Source organism: Xenopus laevis, chromosome 4S, assembly GCF_017654675.1.
Source record: "Xenopus laevis strain J_2021 chromosome 4S, Xenopus_laevis_v10.1, whole genome shotgun sequence".
In the NCBI taxonomy this organism is placed as follows: domain Eukaryota; kingdom Metazoa; phylum Chordata; class Amphibia; order Anura; family Pipidae; genus Xenopus; species Xenopus laevis.
In genome coordinates this window covers 107301643-107323327 of record NC_054378.1, presented here as the reverse complement: position 1 = coordinate 107323327, position 21685 = coordinate 107301643, and the positions used below count along the sequence as shown (strand labels likewise).

The 21685-nt window shown below is 38.4% G+C and overlaps 1 protein-coding gene across 4 annotated transcripts in view; it reads left to right on the top strand.

Annotated features, from left to right (window-relative positions):
* The first annotated feature begins 4397 nt into the window (after positions 1-4397).
* ptx.S (pentraxin S homeolog) overlaps positions 4398-21685 on the top strand; it is a 38414-nt gene continuing 21126 nt past the window's right edge. For 3 of the 4 annotated variants that reach the window (XM_041591230.1, XM_041591231.1, XM_041591229.1), the window contains exons 1-13: positions 4398-4560; positions 4774-4815; positions 7682-7970; positions 8822-8976; positions 9070-9117; positions 11412-11697; positions 11825-11979; positions 14488-14517; positions 15187-15210; positions 16645-16695; positions 16929-16958; positions 18947-19232; positions 20753-20910. In XM_041591230.1, the coding sequence (XP_041447164.1) occupies positions 4404-4560; positions 4774-4815; positions 7682-7970; positions 8822-8976; positions 9070-9117; positions 11412-11697; positions 11825-11979; positions 14488-14517; positions 15187-15210; positions 16645-16695; positions 16929-16958; positions 18947-19232; positions 20753-20910 (1711 nt within the window). In that variant the 5' untranslated portion in view covers positions 4398-4403. 4 annotated transcript variants of the gene reach the window in all.

The window sequence follows — 21685 nt, the reverse complement described above, 5'->3', positions numbered from 1 at the left end:
AGGCAAGCTCATCACTAGGACTCTGATTACCTGTTGTATGTCACATAAATAATGTCAAGTTATATCAGGCAGTAATTAAATTGGAGTAAATATCAACGTGTCATATGTATTTTGTTTTTCAATACAGAGAGCCCTTGATAGTGAGTTTTTTTTTTAAAAAATCTGATTTTATTACAGATATATAGGAACACTGGTGCAACGCTCAACCTACTCTTGTTTCCAGGAGCACAGAGGACAGCAGAAAAGTCCTAATGTTGCTTATAACAAGGCTACTCAGACACCCTCTCTTACCACATTTTCGCCCACCTTGATACGTTGGCCAAAGAGCTGGTAATATAGCAGCCCAAGGTGCACTGTGCTCTTGGAGAAGCAACCTGAGTTAGACTGGTGTTATTTACAGCTACAAACATGCTTGTAGTTTTTTAGGCACAAGTCTGCACTGCCTTTGAAGCACATCAAAATGGGATCCCTGAAATTACTGTGACCTTGTAGGTGATGGTAGCTCCCCAGCTTCGCTGTGCAATTGAACAGGAGGTGGAACAGATACACTGGTGGTGCAGAGTTCAGGTTTTGGAGAGCACAAAGAGAGTCTGGACAAATGTACATTTTAATAAATGACATCAAATGAATGGTGCCTTTGGTTTGATCTATAGACCTCCTACAAAGGGTTTTCCATGGTTTCTGTTGGATTGTGGAGGTGGAACTTAAGATGTCATTACAAAAAATGTTCAGTGTCACTCCCACTTCTCTCAGCTAAGAAAACAAGCTGCCCATCAACACTGTTAAGTTAAGCAGCTTCCCATATGACTATGAAGATTTTCATTCATCCAGGTCATAGTATATCTAGTATAGGTCAATCTAAAAACAACTGGACTTGCTGAGTAATCAATGAAGATGTTTCACTACTCATCCGAGCAGCTTCTTCAGTTCAACTGACTGCTGTGGGAAGTTCTCGGCATATAAACTCTTCCACTAATCCATTTACAATGGCACATTGTAACTCTTCAAAGAGGTGACATTTGAAGAAACTCACAGAGGTGTTGATTCTGTGTAGTTGTGATAGGATTATCCAATGTGTCATGCAACTCCTAGATACAGGTGTTACTTGTGAGAGTTGCATGAATGCAACTCTCACACATCCATTCATGCAACTCTCACAAGTAACACCTGTATCTAGGAGTTGCATGACACATTGGATAATCCTATCACAACTACGCAGAATCAACACCTCTGTGAGTTTCTTCAGATGTCACCTCTTTGAAGCGTTACAATGTGCCATTGTAAATGGATTAGTGGAAGAGTTTATATGCCGAGAACTTCCCACACCAGTCAGTTGAACTGAAGAAGCTGCTCGGATGAGTAGTGAAACGTCTTCATTGATTACTCAGCAAGTCCAGTTGTTTTTAGATTGACCTATACTAGATACAGCTTCCCATAGTTTTCCTTCAATGTAATCACATTAATAGGAAGTCAATATTCTTTCCATTGACCAATAAAGAATGATTTACAGAACTAACAAGTGTTGTCAGTGGTTTAAAGCTAGATTGGGCAATCGTTTTGTGTGTTTCGTAAACGTTCCCTTGGACATTGAACGGGAAAATAAGCCAATGCTTTAAGAACAGTGGGTGGATAAACTCAGTTTTATGAACTGATAAAATGAATTAAAGTCATGTCATCCTATTGCGATAAGAGTCTGGGATGAATTCAAAAGGGCCAAAACCATATTCTAATACTGTCAGAGAATTTTCAAATGGCCCTGTTCGGTTGCCTGTGCCCGTGTTTAACTGTATTCACTATTTCTGGTCATTGGTTATTGAATGAGAAACCTGTTTGATGCTAAGGGGTCTGTGAATCCTCATTCAGACATATGATATATTGCTCTTAACTATTCTACTAGTCAACAGGTGATGTGATCTAAACGTAGAGCCTAAAAAGCCTAGTGAACGTGGAAGATACATGTCAGTGGAGGTGTGAGGAGCTCTCAGCGAGATTTGTCATACCAAGGGCTGAGGAGGTAGGAACAACAAATGCTTACAATGAATTTTCTGCACATAAGAAACAAAAAGTATAGTGTTGCTCTCATTGTGTATGCAATGATATAATGCCATCTTCTGACAATCCCCGATATGGTATATATCGCTGAGGTAGCGTCCTGCAGTGTGTCATGTACCCGTGGATTGTGGGTAGGACTTTTGTGTGCTTGTATAGATGTGGGTTGGCCGTAGGGTTGCCATCTGGTTTTTGAAGGGCTGTTCGGGTCAAAAGTGGCTGCCCAATTTTACAAATTAGGAAAACCGGGCAGGATTTCCTGGGTTTGACACAGCGATCAGCCGATTGCTATGTCATAACCCCACCTCTGATGTCATAGTCACGCCCCCACAATGTCATGCCACACCCCACTACATCAATGTCCCACCCCCCCTGTGTCACGGCCACTCCTCCCCCGGAGGCCAGTCCTCTTCATAGCAAGTACTCAACAAATTTGTAAATGTTTTTCTGCCCTGTCCACTTCTGATGATGCCACTTCTGGTTTACAGCAACATAACTTCCTGTTGGTGGAATGCTTGGTGGTCAGCAGATTTTAGTGAGTCAGGTGACACATATTGCATTACTAATCATGGTTTATGAGGATATGTTTTACAGCATAACCATTGCTCTTGAGTATTATATAAAACTGTACCTCTTATTGTAAAATATAATGATATCATAAGTCACCAAGGGGTTCCATGACCTTTTGCGCTTTTGTACAGATAATGGAACTTGATTTTGATACATACATAGATGTTATTAAGATGGAGGACTAAGGTGGCTTCTAAAGATTCTGGCAACCCTTTAATGTAAAAGAGGATTTCTGTGGCTTTGTCTGTGCTCCACACACCAGTCAAATGACTCTCGAAATGTAGAAGACACCAACTAACTCCCAGCAAATATTCCATATCCCACAATGCCATGCATGCTTCTTCACATGCATGTTGAAGTATGAAGTGGGACACCTGTAACCAAGTTTATGCAGGGTAGCCTTGATTAGAAGCAATCAGGGTAAGATGTAAGAAATAGTAGTATCTGCATAAATGCCTCTCTCAGACTGAGGTGGAGCGTCCATAATGCTGCAAACAACTTCTATCCTACATGTCCTTGAGAAGTACATATAACTTATTTGTCTTACTGTTACAATCTACATTTTAAAGGAAAACTAAACCCTAAAATTGATATGGTTAAAAATGCCATATTTTATATACTGCACTTATTGCACAGGCCTAAAGTTTCAGCTTGTCAATAGCAGCAATGATCCAGGACTTCAAACTTGTCACAGGGGGTCACCATCTTGGAAAGTGTCTGTGACACTCCCATGCTCAGTGGGCTCTGAGCAGCTGTTGAGAAGCTAAGCTTAGGGGTTGTCACTAATTATCCAGCAGAAAATGAGGTTGGTCTGTAATATAAGCTGATGCTACAGGGCTGATTATTATATTTTGATGCTAGTTGCACTGGTTTCTGAGCTGCCATGTAGTAGTTATCTGTATTAATTTCTAATCAACCTTATATGTTGACATTTCTATTCTATGTGTACTGTATATTGTGAGTGGGTCCGTAAGCTCAGTAAGTGACAGCAGCACAGAGCATGTGCAGTGAAAGAAGAAGACGGGGAGCTACTGGGGCATCTTTGGAGACACATATCTATCCTGCTAAAGGGCTGTGGTTGCCTTGGTCTGGTACAGAAGCCTAAAACATAATGTACAACACCATATAAGTGTTTTTAATGTTATTCTAATTAAGTGTACTCCAAAGAGTTTCGTTAACTATAGTGAACAGTGAGAAAGCACATCAAACGTGTATTTCTTTATTGGTGGAAGATGGGATCTTCCCACACTATGATCCTAATGGTTTCCGGTGGTATATTATACTCACAAACTGCAAGTACTTTAAAACCAAGTTTACTGCTGATAGCGCTACAGTGTCTCTTTCGTATCCGGCGTGTCTGTTCAGCGTTCACCTGAGTTCATTGCGCCTGTTCCAGCTTCACAGTCTGTACGTTTCTGCCCCTGTTTCGTCACCACTGACGCGTTTCGCCGTTCGGGCTTCCACCAAGAGATGTCTGAACGCGAAACGCGTCCGTGGTGACAAAATGATTTTGGAGGCGGAAGAGAGCCTGACGATTGCTGTATTGGGAGCACGCTGTGTTTGGGAGTCACGTTGTATTTACTAATCTATAGAAATTAACACAGAAGGTTGACGAGAGGACATAAAGGCATATAAATACATTTTACTTACTACTCCTTCTCCCAAACGTTTAGTATTTGCCTTAGAGCACTGCCTCAGGAACATTGAGTTAACAGCAGAGTTGTTTGCACACAAAAAAGGAAAGCTGCCAGTTCGTATGTACCTTGATCCCTTTCTGCTCCTGGATGGGGGCCATGAAATATATAAACACACAGGTGTCCTTTCTTCCACCAGAGCTACTGGGACATCCAGTCTATGCAACAGAGCTCTCCAGTATGGCATCTTCCATATTTTGTATACTCTTGTATTTAGGCATTATTTGTGGACAACACATTGGAGTTGGTAAGTTTATGGTAGTCAAAAATCAATAAAGGCAGGATTGATAAGAGCTGTCACTTAGGTAAACGTTGTATTGCTAGATAGATTCAGCCAAAAAGTGAAATGAATACCAAAATGGCTTCTAGAGAAGAAAAGCACTGGGTTGCATAGCATTGTTGATTTAGTAACATTTATATGACTACAAGGAACACTGTATGTGATGTCCTTTTCTTTCAGATGCCTGGAGTCCTCCTAAAGATGGACCCTATGTTAAGCCAGGTAAGAATAGACCCAAACTGGAGATTGGCTTTTACTGAATATAAAATGGAACTGTGAATGCACAAGTTGTGGGGTTTCCTATTGTGAGTCTTCTCTCCTCCTGTTGATGGTTCTTATAACACATAGGAACAGCTTTATACCTAGGTCTAGTTTTCATTTTGTTCTCACACAGAACTATCTTTTCTTTTTGAATTTCACTCTCTGTAACTATCAGAACTCAGGCATTTGGGATATTCCCTGACACCTTCTGCCTAAGACAATGCTTAGAAGAATGGATTATAACACCCCTAGCATTCTACCCCCACCCACTTTCCCTAAATGTGAATTACTACCCCCGAAGGCTCAATCTATGGGTCAACATTTTCAGTGCAAAAAAAAAAATGTTTTTACTTACTCGTTCCCCCTCACGCTGTGAATTAGCCATTAAAAACCCCTAATTGTTTCTTTCACTTTCCAAGTTAACATTTTGAATTTTTACATTCAATGCCAGTTTCTTTTTAATTTCATTGATGAAATCTTTATTTTTAAAAGTAAAAATTTTCGCATTGACTGGGTAAAAAAATATCTTTTGTGGTTTCATGTTATTCGCCTTGTAACTCCAGTACATTCTGAGGGAAAGAGCAAGGGATGTAATTAAGTAAGGAATTTACAGTCAGTATGGGTACAAAATGTATGGATAACAGCACCTAATAACTGTTCTAGCACTAACACTGGAACATATATTAAAAAGGCCATGTGCACCACATTAGGCCCAAAATTATTAGTGTGTCCCTGGACTTGAATCTTAGGAATGATCTGCAAGCCAGATGTGACCGGTAATGCCTGCAGAACCCTCAAAATCGAAGAGTACAAAGTAGAACTCCAGCAGGTTAAAGGGGCTGTTCACCTTCGAATTAACTTTTAGTATGATGTAGAGAGTGAAATTCTGACAATTTGCAATTGCTTTCCATTTTTTATTTATTTTTTTTTTGTTATTCAGATGTGTATTCAGCAAATCTCCAGTTTTCAATTTTGGTTGCTATGGTCCAAATTCCCCTAGCAACCATACATTGATTAGAATATGAGATTGGAATATGAATAGGAGAGTCTGAAAAGTCTTTGGAGCAGGCACTCAAAGAAGGCAAACTTCCACCAGGCAATAAGTTCAAAGTGAAAACAGTTCATTGTGTCCACAGCCTTACGCGTTTCGTGTCATAAACACTTAATCATAAGCCTAAGGCTGTGAACACAATAAACTGTTTTCACTTTGAACTTATTGCCTGGTGGAAGTTTGCCTTCTTTGAGTGCCTGCTCCAAAGACTTTATGGATTATCCGCTCCCCGTGCTGAGGGTTCAGGGCAGTGCACCTGGGGCTCTTCCCTCTTGTGGTGAGTTCTCACTTTCTACCTGGAGACCCTAACTTCAGATTTATGATTGATATGAATAGGAGAGGCCTGAATAGAAAGATGAGTAATAAAAACTAGCAATAACAATAAATTTGCAGCCTTACAGAGCATTTTTTGATGGGGTCAGAAGAAGAAGAGGATTTAAAAACTATATAAAAAAAAAAAGAAGACCAATTGAAAGTTGCCTAGAATTGGCCATTCTATAACCTACTAAAAGTTCAAATCAAGGTGAAGCATTCCTTTAACTGCGAAACATTTATTTTAGGATGTGGTTACACAACATGTTTCCACCTTTATTAAATGTACAAAGACCACGGCCATGTGTTCCTATTAAAACCCGATGTGTCCTTTGATCCACTGAACAAATAGCACTTTGAGTGGGTATTTAGTACATCAATAGAAGAGCATTTTAACATTTAAAGTGACAATGTATATCAAAGTTCACCCAAAAAAATATAAAACATACCAGAAGTGGGGAAAATTTGAAGAAAATGTCTTTAGAGTTCATCTTTTACTGCCCAAAGTCATTATGCAAATTATTTTAAATGTCCAAAGAATTGTCCAGATTAATCAGGTCCACAGAAAACACATTCTTTAGGGGGCCACTGTATGAACCTGGTCTTGCTGGTGATAGGAAATTGCAACTAAGGCCTATCCAGGGTGAAGTAATCCTTCACATGATGAACAGGATAAACATTAGCATCAATTGCATTGCTATTTACAACTATACATGCCAATAAACTATACATATACTGTACATCTCCTGTAAAAGGTAACACACCCATGCATAAATCAAGGTAGAAGATCTGTAGCTGCCTCATTTCTAATTACCTGAAAAATAGAATTAAAAGGTCAGACCTGCAGGAAAGTATACCACAATACATGCGTCCAATCCACCTGGCTTCCCTTTATTATCATTAATAATAATAGTTAATTGGGCTCAATCAAGAATTATGTTGTTCCTGTGTGGATTATGTTGTTCCATGTGGGTTTCTTCCTAGTGATTTCAGCTCTTTCCACCCTCCCAAAATATACGGACAGGTTAAAATGATACTGATACCCTCCTTGTGTCAATATAAATAAGGGAGTGCACTATTCCTTCAATATCACCAAGCTGAGCATTATTGGTCAACTCCATTACTCTGCTTAATTAAGGAGCCATTGAGCTGCAACAGGCTGGGGGTCAATTTTTGTGTGTATGTGTTTGTGACAGAGACTTTACACTGTGATCTCCTCAAGCTCATGGACTGATTTGAATGATAGTATGTGGACACCATAGAAATTAAGGCCGATAATTTGCCATTTCATTCATAATTGACCCACAGAATCCTAGAAAATGATACAATTTGATTATAATGATGAGTATGACAGTTTATTCATTGCACCAAGACCACCAATGGAACCTATAGCTCCAGTAGCTTACCCATTTGCACAAACCTTTAGGAGATACTTGTTATGCCCATTTAATCCTTATCTTTCAGCCCCTAATGTGGCACTTGATGGAATTACTTCACAGTCCAGTACCATTGCCTATTATGGAAACTCAAGACATGCCAACGATGGTTCTTTGGCCAACAACTATCTGAGATCTCAATGCTCCTACACAAAAAAAGAAGCAGACCCTTGGTGGATGGTGGACCTACAGAAACCTTATCAAATTTTATCTGTGGCTGTCACCAACAGAGTGCTGGAATGCTGCAAAGAAAGGCTTTTTAATGCTGAAATCCACATTGGAAATGACCCTGAGCAAGGTGGAAAATTAAATCCCAGGTATCCAACATGATAAAATATAAGTAAAGAACTTCTTTACTGTGTATTCTTTTACAAAAAAGTTGATACCTTTTAAGTTGTAACATACTTTTTCCATTTACATGCAGACTCTGGAAGCAAGACATGTCCCAATTTACATGTCTAGTCTTGTTCTGGCCCTGCTTTCTCCTCTTTGCTCCTTAAAAGAGAAGGAATGCTACCAAAGCAGTTTATTGCCAATAGATTAGCCATATACTAATATATATAATATATACATATACTAATAATACTATATTTATTCTGCAAAATGCTTTACCATACCTGAGTAAACAACTCTAGAAGCTCTCTCTGTTTGTTTAGGATAGCAGCTGCCATATTAGCTTGGTGTGACATCACTTCCTGCCTGAGTCTCTCCCTGCTCACTCATAACTCTGGGCTCATATCAGCAGGGAGGGGGGAAGTGGGGGAGAGAAGAAAACTGAGCATGCTCAAGCCCTAGCCCTGGATGTTTCAGCTAAAAACAGGAAGTCTGATACAGAAGCCCATGTGTACACAATAGAAGGCAAGAAATGCTTTTGACAGAAGAGCAGCATCACTTTGCGGTTTTACCGGTGTATTTTTATAGACCTTTCTGATAAAGCTTACTTAATTTTAGCCTTTCCTTCTCCTTTAAATCTAAATCCAACGCCTACTGGTCTTTCCAAAAGTTTTTATATGCATTTGTGTTTTTGGAAACCAAAGGCAGGTAGCTGGGTAAAACTGGGTACCTCTATCTATATTCATATCACTTTGCATTTGAATAAATATAATTACTGGTTCTTTCGAGAATGAATAGTTGAGTCAATAACTTACTATTGCTCTGTTTGTTTTAGATGCGGTGTTATCTCATCTATAGAATCTGGGGAGACCCTTTCATTCTCATGCCAAGGAATGGTTGGGCAGTATGTGACCATTACTTTACCAGGGAAGGAGGAGCATCTTATTCTGTGTGAAGTTCAAGTGTTTGGTCTGCCTGTCAGCAGTTCTGGTATGAGACCACATTATGCAAGAACACAGCAGATTTAGGCGGGGAATAATAATGAGAACGCTGAAAAAATAATTTTTTATCCCTTATGTTTAGATGATGTTGAAGTGACGGCACCAAAATATCTGACAACACCAAATGGAGGTATAGTGATATTAAACATATGACAAAATCAAATTTGTTTATGTGTAATCACATTTCCAATTCGACATGTTACTAAACATAAAATGTAGGTGTATATACAAAACTGTCATCTATACAATAAGCTGAAACCTTTTATACCAGTGAATTTCATTAGGAATATGCAGGAGAATAAAATGAATTTAATTCCAAGACAATTAATACATAAATGAAATGATCTAATGGTATCAAAGTACTGGTACCTAACTTTAAATTACTTTTTGGACCCAGTTCCAACTATAATTGGGCTGTAAGAGAGTGAGGGCCCTTTGAATATCTCCCAACTTTTTCACGGGACACTCACGGTTTTGACCCGCAGTCCTGGGTTATGTCCCGACTTTCTCTTTGTTCTCCTTCACTGAACAGACAGAAAAAGTTACAAAGTTTCTAACTTAATTGGCTTTTGGCAGAGAGCCCAGAATAGATACTTTTGTAACAATTTAAGATAAGCAGGTCTCTTGGGGAAACTGTGACTTGCAGCTTAAAGGGCAATTCACCTTCATTAGCAAAACTGTTATATCACATAGAAACCACAGAAATGTGTTCAAACTTTCATAACCTGCTAAATTTTGTAAAATGAACATGGTAATTAGGGCATGGTCCAAACAATCGTTTTGTCCCTCTTTCTATTTCTAAAATGTTGGGAGGTATGCCTTTGCACAAAAGAGAAAAAAAATTGCTTTTAGCTTTTTCATAACAAGGTTACAGCCTTGTCTTTGTAGGCCCCAAACAAAAGTTCAAGGGGTGCAAAACAGTGTTCCTCCAAAAAGCACTTGTGTCTGTGGCATATCTGCTCTCTGCAGCTCGTCCAGGATTAAAAATCCAGTGCGCGGTACAAAGTGCAGCCTTAGCAGGCACAACTCAGCTCTACTTACTACCTGCCATAAGGCAGTGCATAGTGCTCCGTTGCACCCAACGGTGCTCCCTAACTGGTGCATCTTTGTGGGATAGGTAAGCCTATGTGCTTGGTAACTTGCGGGCGGCTGCTGCCTGAGTCAAGTTTTTGAACTCCCATCATGGCAGCAGCACCCCTGTTGTTTTATCTGGAAACATATGCCAATATTTTGTGCCACCTCCAAGCTGGTGTAACCCATTAAAGGAAAACTATACCCCCAAACAATGTAGGTCTCTATTAAAAGATACTGAGTAAAACAGCTCATGTGTGAAACCCTGCTTCATGTAAATGAACCATTATCATAATAATATAGTTTTTTAGTAGCATGTGCCATTGGGTAATCATAAATAGAAAATTGCCATTTTAAAAAATAAGGGCCGCCTCCTGAGATCGTAAGATTCACTGTGCACACATACAAACCACATGTAAGGTCACATGAGCCAATTAACAGACAGAGTTCTGCCTTTTGCTTCCTCACTTCTTCCTGTTACAGTTAGTGTTGTAGTATTTCTGGTCAGGTGATCTCTGAGGCAGCACAGATAGAGTCACGAAATGGTGGTTCAAGGCAAGAGATGTAAAAGGGCAATATTTACTTAAATATATATTCCAGTTTGGTAAGATTCTTTAATATGTCATTCAATTTGATATAAACTATCTGTTGCTTAAGTGTTCATTTTGGGGGTATAGTTTTCCTTTAAGGTCAGTAGGGCTGAGGAGAAATGTATTGGGGTGTGTATTTCAATTCTGTACTGAACTGTACACCATAAAAAAACTCCACCTCAGGTTAAAGTCAATAAAACAACTTCTGGCAGAGAAAATATTATTACAAAAGCTTTTATACAGGATTTACACCATCATTTTACACTCAGCTTCACATTTAGAGGCCCATTTATCAAAGTATGATTTTTTTTAATTCGGATATATTCACAATTCGACTGGGAGGTTATTTAAGAAAAAAATTGAATGTCTAATATTCAATCGAATGGTTCAGACCAGATAATTCTAATCGTATTCGATTCGGATGGAAAAAAAAAACTTGAATGTCAGGAAGGCTATTAACATCTCCAAATGGCTCAACAGACCTCTGCCATTGACTTTTACATGAACTCGGCAGGTTTTAGGTGGCAAATATTCGAATTAGGACTGTTTCCATGGTCCTGATGTGATAAATCTCACATTGGAATAGGGGATCCAAATTCGAATGTGTGAACTTTGAAACTCGAAAATTTGAATTCTAATTTACTATTCGAACTTTGATAAATCTACCCCTTAATTTATAAAGCAAACATTTATACACAGTGTAGAATTTATGGTGTTAACGTGGTGATCTGTCAATTCTGTTTCATGTTTCAATATCTTTCAGCTCCAAACTTGGCTGTGAAAGGGATAGCCCAGCAATCCAGTCTCTACAACATGTATGGAGAACCAAAGAACGCCAATGATGGGTCTCTAGCCAGTAATTATTTCTTCCTTGAGTGTGCCAGCACTAGTGAGCAGGAGGATCCCTGGTGGATGGTTGATCTCAAAGCAAGCCACAGAGTTTACACTGTAGCTGTGACCAACAGAGGTGACTGCTGTGCTGAGAAAATTAACAATGCTGAAATAAGAATCGGAGATTCCAACGATGCAGGAGGAAAACAAAATCCAGTGTAAGTCACAGTTTGTTTAATTCTTTGTTTTTGAAAGCATCATCAATGGTTGGTCATGCTTTTGGCTTGGAAGCAGCCTCTATACAAGCAGACCTGTATACTGAAATTTGTTTGTGGTTACCTTTAGATGTGGCATTATCAAGTCAATGGCCAATGGGGAGACACTTTCCTTTGAGTGCAATGGCATGCAAGGTCAGTATGTGACTGTCTTTATCCCTGGAAATAAAACATCACTCACCATCTGTGAAGTGCAAGTGTTTGGCCTCTCTAGTGAAGCTCCTGGTAAGTTATATTTCCATATCAGTTCATTAATACATGAATAAACTATGTGTGCTCTTCACTGCTGTATGCACAGAAAAAATGTATATGATTTTAGGGATTTGGGAAGCCTTGTGCTATGTCCCTAGTGAGAGGGGAATAGGAACCTGCCTAAATTGCTAGTTTCCTAGGTAGGATATTTGATTAAACGGTTTAGGGTATCCCCTGTATGTTATGATTTCAGCACCACTTCAGTAGAATATATAATGAATGGAAGTTGGTGTCGTTTATGGAAAAGAGTCAGCATGAGTCCAGGACCTAAGGCCCCAAGAAAAAGTGAAGGATAGGAACCTTGTGACTGAGATAACAGGGCAACAGTTTTGCAAATGGCAAACAGGTATAATCTCCAGCAGCATTTTTTCATAGGTGAAGAAGCACCCATATCTCTCTGTGCCACCTGCCAAAAGTGTCATCATAGATGGCAGGCAGTTTTCATCCCAAAATGTGCATTTTCAGATCCAGACTAAAACCAACAATATATATGTAGAACAGGCACTCAAAGAACAGTCTTCCAAAATGTAAAAACCAAGAGACTCGAGGGGTGGCCACATGGGTCATATCTGTTGCTTTTGAATCTGAGCTGAATGCTGAGGATCAATTGAAAACTCACTGAACAGTTATGTCCCACGTGGCTCCTCTTAAAGTTGCTGACTAACTCAGAGTTAGAGAGCTGAAAAGCAGGAAGTAGTGTTCTGTTCTATGTTGAACATCCAGTCACTCCAGTCTTTATACATTACATTTTTGGCTAACTAACTATATTAGAAACATTTTTTATTTTGCACAGCCTATTTACACAGTTTTTATTTACACACTGAGCTGTTCCTTTAAAACACAATCTTTGAGTGCCTGTTCTACAGCTATACTGTTGGATCTGCTCCCTTAGCTGACGGCTCAGGGTGGTGTACCTGGGCATCTTCCCGTATGTGTTGTCCTCCGATTTACGTATGTACCTTTCCTACGGTACAGAATGCTTCCTGCGTGCCATCAATCTTGAGTTAAAGGAGCAGGAAAGTCGTTTATCACTTGGGGTTGCCAAATGTTGGACACCATGGAGCGATCCTCTTCCGGCTTCTTCTTTTTTCCTGCGGCTGCGCATGCGCATTAGAGTGAAAAGCCGAACTTTAACTAAAAAGTCAGCTTTTTCATTCTACTGCGCATGCTTCTCCCCCAGGAAATTTGAAGAAAGAAGAAGCCAGAGGAGAAGCGTTCCGTGGTGCTCGCTGGAATAACCCAAGGCCCGTGCAGTTTTCTGCTGATAGGAGCACCGGCCCGGGGTTTCAGGTAAGTAAATACATTCACTTGGGGGTGCCTAACATTTGGCACCCCCAAATGGTAAACGACTTTCCTTCTTCTTTAAGATGTCTTAGAAGCACAAGACAGAGTTAGTCAGCTGAACAGCCTCAAACTACCCAGAGGAATTGTTAGTGGGTTAATCCCCTAATAATTATGACCAAAGTGACCAAGTGTTTAGTAACCCCTGAATGACATTAGCTGCATTTAGATAGTCATGAAGATTATTAGAGTTTTCTGCACTATAGGGAAAGATCAACTAACACATTTAAAGCTTTTTCTGTATAAGCAATTTAAAGTTTGCTAGGATTCCCCATGCACACCATTATTTTAAGCTGAAGGCGAGATGATTCTGGCCTATTAGAATATGTAAACTGATGTACTCAGGCCCCGGACTGGCAATCTGTGGGTTCTGGTAAATACCAGGGGGCTTTAAGATTAGCTATGTATTGGGCTGGTGGGGGATGTTTTTGGCCTCTTTTTATTAAAATGCCAGGGCTTAAGCTGGCCATAGACGCAAAGATCCGATCGTTCAAATCCTCGAACGATTGGACTTCTCCCGACCTGCCACTAGCCATGCAGATCAAATAAAGTAGTAAAAGAACAGATCAGCCAATGTTCTGCCCCTACAGCAATCCTACGAAAGTTATGTCCGAGAAAAGCTGGTGACAGTCTCCCACTGAAAATCGTCCAATCGGCAATACATGCAGAGATATTATCGGCAGCCGACAGAAATCTGTTAACCTGTCCGATCGACCAATCGAACGACCTCTGTAGGACGAAAAATGTCGGGACTCCACACACACGGTGGTCTGAAAATCGTACAAATCCTCGATTCGTACAATTGTATCTTTGCGTCTATGGCCAGCTTTATTTCATATCTCTGTCCAGGACTGCTTGGCACGTGAACTGACTGTTTGCAGTGAACTGTGATCTTTTGATCTGTTTGCACAAAGACAAGTGCGGGTTCTCTATCAGTTTTAAAGGTTGAATGGCCTACAATTCCTGTCTAGACTGGTACGAGACAGTTATCCCTAAAAAATCCCTGTCCCAAATGACTTCACTGAATAACATGTTGCCCCAGTTTATAAAGTAAACTGGGGCAACAGTATATAAAGTAGAAAGTAAAGTGGTTTATTTGTCAACCAACTAATTTTTTCTTTACCATTTTTTTTTTTCAAGATTATACTGGAATATATGTGGTTTCTAAAGGTAAAGTGATACATATTTGTTCTAATCAAACTACTTTTGTATAAGGAAAGATTAAAAAGTATGCACTGCCAAGTGATTCTAGTGGCTTACCTGTTACACAATTTAATTTAATTTCGGTTGGTCTTCAATTTAATTTCGGTTGGTCTTTTGGAATTCGAATTTTAAAGTTTTTCAAATTCGAAACTCGACCCTTGCTAAATCTGCCCCTATGTGGTGCCTTTTTGGACTGATAGCACAGACTCCCCCATCTCTTTAAGAATACTGTCATGCAAACTGAGACAAGAATAGCAAAGGACAGAAAGAAATTGGTTCAGGTGCAGTTTTAATTTACAAATAACTTTAAAATGATTGAAGATTTTTTTATTATGGTATTTTGAGAAATGGCTTTGAAATACATGTACTGTGACTGAAATACCAAGTTTTTGACTTGAATAGTAAAAAATCAAATGATAATTTTTAACAGGAATTGTGATACATATGAACAGATATATAGAATAAAATGTTATTCTTGCACTGGATTTGGAAAGGTTAAAAAAAAAAAAATATATATATATATATATATATATATATATATATATATATATATACTGTATATATAGGCATGTATTTATTTAAAGCTGTAATGTAAACATTCCTGGTACTGAATGCAATTTTTCCGACTATTTACAGCAGATGACTCATTTCACCTGGCCGGTAAGTGACATGTTTTTTTTACATCTCTTTTAAATGCCTCCTGGTATCCAGTCACATGATATATAATAATATAAAAGTGATAGATCACTTATCAACCCTTCAAGCTATACTTTTGAGGGTGTTAAACAAATGTATAGGCAAGGTGTTAAAACCACTGAGGGAAGGGGATCTGATGAGTCTTATTTATTATTACCTTTAAGGAGGAGAGACTTAAAGGGGACCTGTCACCCAAAAAAATTATTCAAAATCCTATTTTATCACATTAGTCAAGCAAAATGAGCTTTAATTACACTATATAAATTACTTAAATCTTGTTTCTTTCACTCTGGGAATTCATAATTATAGCAAGCAGGCAGGAGCCATATTGTGGACACTGTTATTAAGACAAACCTTGTATCATCTCAAAATCTTGTTTGTGAACCAGAATGGGGGACCCGATGTCCATCCCCATGCCCTGGCTACACAATTAAATGGTGAAGAGAACAAGTGAAATGTGGGGAGAGCAGTGACATCTAGGAAGTGCTGAATGGAAAGTGCCTAAGGCATAGAGGAGGGGCAGACAATATTTGATTGACAGCTGAGATGTTTAAATGAGCTATGAAAGCTTTAATAAAAAATAGACATTGGATTTCATGTTTCATTTGAAAAGGACTTTTATTATACAGATTTTTGTATCTGGGTGACAGGTCCACTTTAAAGTAGCAATATTGGTACAGGGAACAGAGTACATAAGTGTTTATTATGCCTATGATTTTGTAATCTCCTGCAGTAATTGCAGCAAAACCCAAAACTGGAAATAATGTCCAGTTCCTGAGCACAATTGGGAAACAAAACCCTCCCCTTCCCCAGCTGCAGCCTGTTAGGCTGTGAGATAAGAACAGCTCTTTACACAGATGTATCTCTGTGGACTCCTAATCTGGTTTGGTTTTGTTTCGAATAACCAAAAGTAGAAAACGACTATAGTATGAGTATTAAAGGAGAAGGAAAGCTGCAAGAAATGCTGAGATTTGGTGAAATTCCAAACAGTATCACCCTATACAAACCCCCCGCTTCTTTGTTAAGGTCATTCTATTTTGTAAAGTGAATTTTTTTAGTATACTCTGTAGCTAGGTTACTTGGAAATAGATCTATGTAAACCAAAAAATGGCATGCTGGGGTCCTATAGTGACCAAACAGAGGAACAGAGGTCTTACATTTTGCTTCAAAAAAATCCCACATGCATGCTTATAAGGTAAAAAAAATAACATTTTATTGAATCATTTTAAAATATCAAATACTCCCCACATGGAGCCTAAGTTGCAGCGAAGGGATATGCTATGTACATAATAAAGGAAATTGAATAGAAAAGAAAATCTGGAGTTGGTTAGAGTTTCACTTTCAAGGATATTCCATCGTTTGAGTGTCTAACTCATTTGTGTTTGTTTTTAACTGCAGACATATTTCAAAATTTTTTTGGTCTATGGAGCAGTGACGAAGAATACGATTGTAAGTACTGTAGTGGAATGTACATTAAGACTATGTTATACATAAACTGCTGTGTATTTAAAATATTACATGGTATCTATATTGTTATTTTAAATGAATTTGAAAAAAAGAGGGCAAATAAAACTCTATTAAAATATCATATACTTTGTAACTACTGATTTGCACAGAATTTGTTAAAAAAAATCTGACCATAAAATAAAATATGTTCTAATATCTATTTTCATTCTTTCTAGATGATTTACCTACAGTAGCTACACGAACTGGTAAGTAGAGATAGTAGCAAAAGTTATAAAGTATACAGGTATGAGACCTTTTATCCAGAATGCTCGGGTCCTTGTAAGGGATCTTTCAGTAAATTGGATTACTATACATCTATTAAAAATAATTTAAACATGAATGAACCCCAATAGGATTGTTTTCTTTTCAGAAAGGATTAATTATACCTTAGTTACCACCAAGTACAAGGTACTGTTTAATTATAAGAGAAAAAAAAGAAAGTTGTTTTTTAAACTTTGAATTATTTGATTAAAATGGAATCTATAAGAGATGGTCTTCACATAATTTGGCGCATTCTGGGAAATGGGTTTCCAGATAATGGATCTTATTCCTGTATTAATTTAACCTAATGGGCAGGTTTTGCTGAGAAAAAAGCAACTATCTATAACACAACAGGGGTACATTGTTTCACGGGAGAAGAAACAAGTAAAAGCACTGGTAAGGCCCCCTTTAGAATGTGCAGTGCTGTTTGAAAGCTGAATTAGTTTTGAAGATTCTAAAGTTACATATCTTGAAAAGAGAGAGTCTAAGACACTATGGGGTATGTCAGGTCGAAGTTGTGAAGAAATGCTAGCAAATTAAGGTTTGCTTACATAGTAAAGCACTTAATGGAGGATATGTCACAATGTTTAAATATATAAGGGTACCATACAATTTTACAAGGCCCTTTTCATCAGTAGAGACTTCCAAAGAATGTTGATATTAAAAGAAAAAACATTTTTATCTTGAAATTTGAAAAGAGTTTTTTTCAGTGAGAGCGGAGAGCAGGCCTGGATTTGTGGAAAGTCCACCTAGGCTCGGGCCAAGGGGGGCAGGTTTTTAGGGGGACGGCATGCTGCCCAACCACACCAACATTGGTTCAAAAACACTGGGGATGCGCTGGAGATATAATCATTTTTTAAATTTCCCATGCGCCAATCCCCATTGATGATGAAAATTTGCATGAATAAAGGGGGGGGGACAGGGGCAACGAACAGCAGTGGGCCTAGGGGCACCCACTATGTAAATCCGGCCCTGGCTGATAGTTTTGGAATTCTCTCCCTAAAGCAATTGTAGAAGATACTGTAAGCATCATACTTTTAAGAAAGGGTTGGGTATCCGAAAATTCAGCATCTCAGACCAAACGAGGTTGTATATAGGTCAATGTGAGAGGTCCCTATCCTATTTGAAAGTTTATGTGGTCTGTGCTGGAATTAGCCCAAAAATCCAACTATTTTGGACTTTTCCAGCAAAAAATTCGAAAAATTCTGGCTTTTTGGGGAAAAGACTGGAAAAATTGAGCGATTTGGGGAAAAAGCTCTGCAAAAATAGTACGATTCAGATTTTCGCTAACTTTTTTCTTTTTTGTCCCCAATCCAATTAAATTGTGCTTTTTTTAAATTATAAATAATGTCTAATGGGTTCTAGTTTAGTTGGACTCTTTTTAATTTAAATAGTCTGAAAATTTTTGATAAATAATGCCCCCCATCTTTCACTCAATATGGGCACATTAGGGGAAGAAGTGAGAGGTGGGGATACAGCTGAGCAAGGGAAGGGAGTGGCCAAGAGTTCATTCTGATAGGGATGGCTGGATAAATGCTGAGAGTTTTTTTTGCCTTCTTCTAGATCAACTATAAGTTAGGTACTGTTTACTTGGGCAAAAGACTGAACCTGAAAGTGACATGTTTATTCTTGCAAACTCAAATACTGTGTATAAAATTTAAAGGGGTCATGTCAGTATACATATTCACTGTACTCTAATGAGTGCTCAATAAATTATTTTTGACAGATTTTTTATCTGATGGACTTCAAAATATAAATGGTTTATGAGTGTGCTTCCTCAACCCCACCTTTTTCCTACCAGTAGTCAGTAGTGGATGTGTTGGTATGATTAAGCTTGTGTACCTGGGTTCAACGCCCTGGGCCTCATGTTTAGCTCAGCAGTAAAGTTCAGATTTTTAAGTGATATTTTTTAATATGGAATTTAATTTTCCAGATGAAAATCTTGCCTTCAGGGGAATCAGCTCCCAGTCCAGCACATATGATAACCTTGGAAAGGCAGAAAATGCCATTGATGGTTCCACCAGTACAAAATATATGTCAACGCACTGTTCTCACACTGACCTAGACATAGAGCCATGGTGGAAGGTGGACCTTATCAATACCTATAATGTCACCGAAGTACAAATAACTAACAGGGGCGACTGCTGTAACAATCGTATTAATGGTGCAGAAATTAGAATAGGCACTGCTCCTGAAAAGGGTGGAACAAAAAATCCCAGGTAAGACATCATTTTCATTGGCTCACGAGCAGTTGTGTGTTGGACTTAAAACTGTAAGAACATGTGACTGATAAAGATATATATTGCCTTAAAATGAATATTCTACAGTATGTTAATTTGCAACTGATCTTTATTTTTAATTCTTTATAGTTTTATCAAACTATTTGCTATTTTATTTTGCCCAAGATTTAATGATTATGTGTGACGATGTCAAACAAAGTTCCATAGATATACGGTGCGTCTATGGCGGGAGACGAGCCGACCGATATCAGCAGAAAACTTGGATATCGGTCAGCTCGTCGATTGGTTTGGCCAGGAAATTTTGATTGGGCACCCTTGAAGGCACACGAACGTCGGCCAGTGCTGAATCGTCAGATACAGGTAGAATTCTACTGTTGTATATCTGACAATTAAGCTCCAACAGTAAGTAGGAAAGATTGTAATTGTAACATCTATTGCCACCATAACAGACAATGACCTGGACCACAAAAGTCTTTTCTTTGGTGTATTACGTGGCAGTGTGTCCAGTGTCCCCTAGATAGAATCCTTTCTGTGAGCACTAAACCTGGTCATACATTTAGGGGGTTATTTACTAAACTCCAAATGCAAAAATCACGAAAAATGTGTGATTTTTTTTTTTTATAAAGTCAGACTTTTAAAAAAAAAATCATGAATTTTTCAGAATTTATTAAACCTCAAGGATGGAAAAGTCAGAATCTGAAAATCCGGCATCTCAGACCTGTCGAGGTTGCATATAAGTCAATGGGAGAAGTCCCAATGATTTTTTGATGTGCGCTGGGTGAAAATTCTGAAAAAATCTGGAAAATCGGATGAAAAAAACGGAAAAAAACGCGGGAATATCTAATAGTAAATAACCGTAAAAAACGCGAGCGGATTTGATCTGAGTTTGTAGCAGAAAATATTGAGATAAATTCTGACTTAAATAACCCCCCAAAAGATCTGCACATTTTTCAGGGTTACCAAATGAGCAGATCTTTGCCCAGTTTACCCATAGATGGGACCAAAAAGGCACAGTGATTGGACCATATATTAGGCCTATGGGTGATTTTCAGCCAGACATCAAAATCTATGGGGTTATTTAAGTCCACCATTTTTTTGTGGGAAAAAAAACTTGTATTTTTCAAGATTTATTTTATCCCGAGGCTGCTAAAAGTCAGAATCTAAATATACTCCATCTCAAACCTACCAAGGTCATGTAGAAGTCAATGGCAGATGTCCCTTATAGAGTTTATTGATAAATAAGGTAAAAATGTGGATGGGAGTTTTAATAAAATAATGAGAAAAATTTGGATTATAATAAAGTGTATGCAAAGGTACCTTCAAACCAGCCGTTTACCCATCACAGTAAAAAAAGATAAATCGCTTTGAACATAAAGGGCATTATTAATATGGGTTGTTGGGTATAATAATTCAAATATCCATTAATGTTTAGATCATTTTATATAAACATACCTATGTAGATACAGCGACTTTTCTTTTTTGTATTATTATTAATTCAGATGTGCTAAAATTGCAACCATGGCCCTTGGAGAGTCAGCAACATTCAGCTGTGGAATGGTGGGGCGATATGTGACTGTTACAATACCAGGCAGAGCTGCCTATCTCACTCTCTGTGAAGTAAAGGCCTTCGGCCATGAAATTTCTGGAAACTACACTAGTAAGTAGTATTATATGTATTTGTAATATTATTGTATAGTGTAATACTGTATGTATTTTTTTTTTTAATAGGTGTTAGTGGAGTGCCTTTAATCCCTAGGTCTAGGTGAGGTTGAAATCTCTTTAACCTCCTTGGTTTACAATTGTGAGTTGTTGAACTACAATCTGTCCTCTGCCTAAACAGTTCATGGCCATCCTCGAATTTAATTTACTTATATTTGATTTGACTTAAACTCGAATACAAAACTGCGCCAGGTAAAAGTTGTCAAGGTCCCATAGAAGTCAATGGGAATTGTGCTGATACTATTGGACTTTTTTTAAGCCTTTCAGATTTTTTAGAAGCTTTCTGATTTTTTTTCATTAGTATTTCTCAGAAAAACTTGAATTTTTCATTTTTTTCTTCACACTTTTTAAATTCAGAATTTTTAATAACTTTCATGGCCGTTCATGATGTTAGAGAAATAGAATTTAGTCGCTAGTTTAAAAACCTCTAATAGACCTCCATGTGGCTGTTGATGTTTTTAACCATCACTCTTGTTGGACCCTTCCCAATACACCACATTCACATTTCAAGAGCTGCTCACTAAAGATGCAAGATGCACCAACGAGCGTGCATGCTCATGCGCCCGACCACGACAAAGGGGAGATAACGGAGGGGAAAGCAATGGAGAGGAGGGAGGGGTGAGCGACGGGAGGGAGGGGAGAGCGATGGAGGGGTGGGTGACAGAGAGAAGGAAGGGGAGTAAGACTGAGGGGTGCGAATATGGACTAGGGAT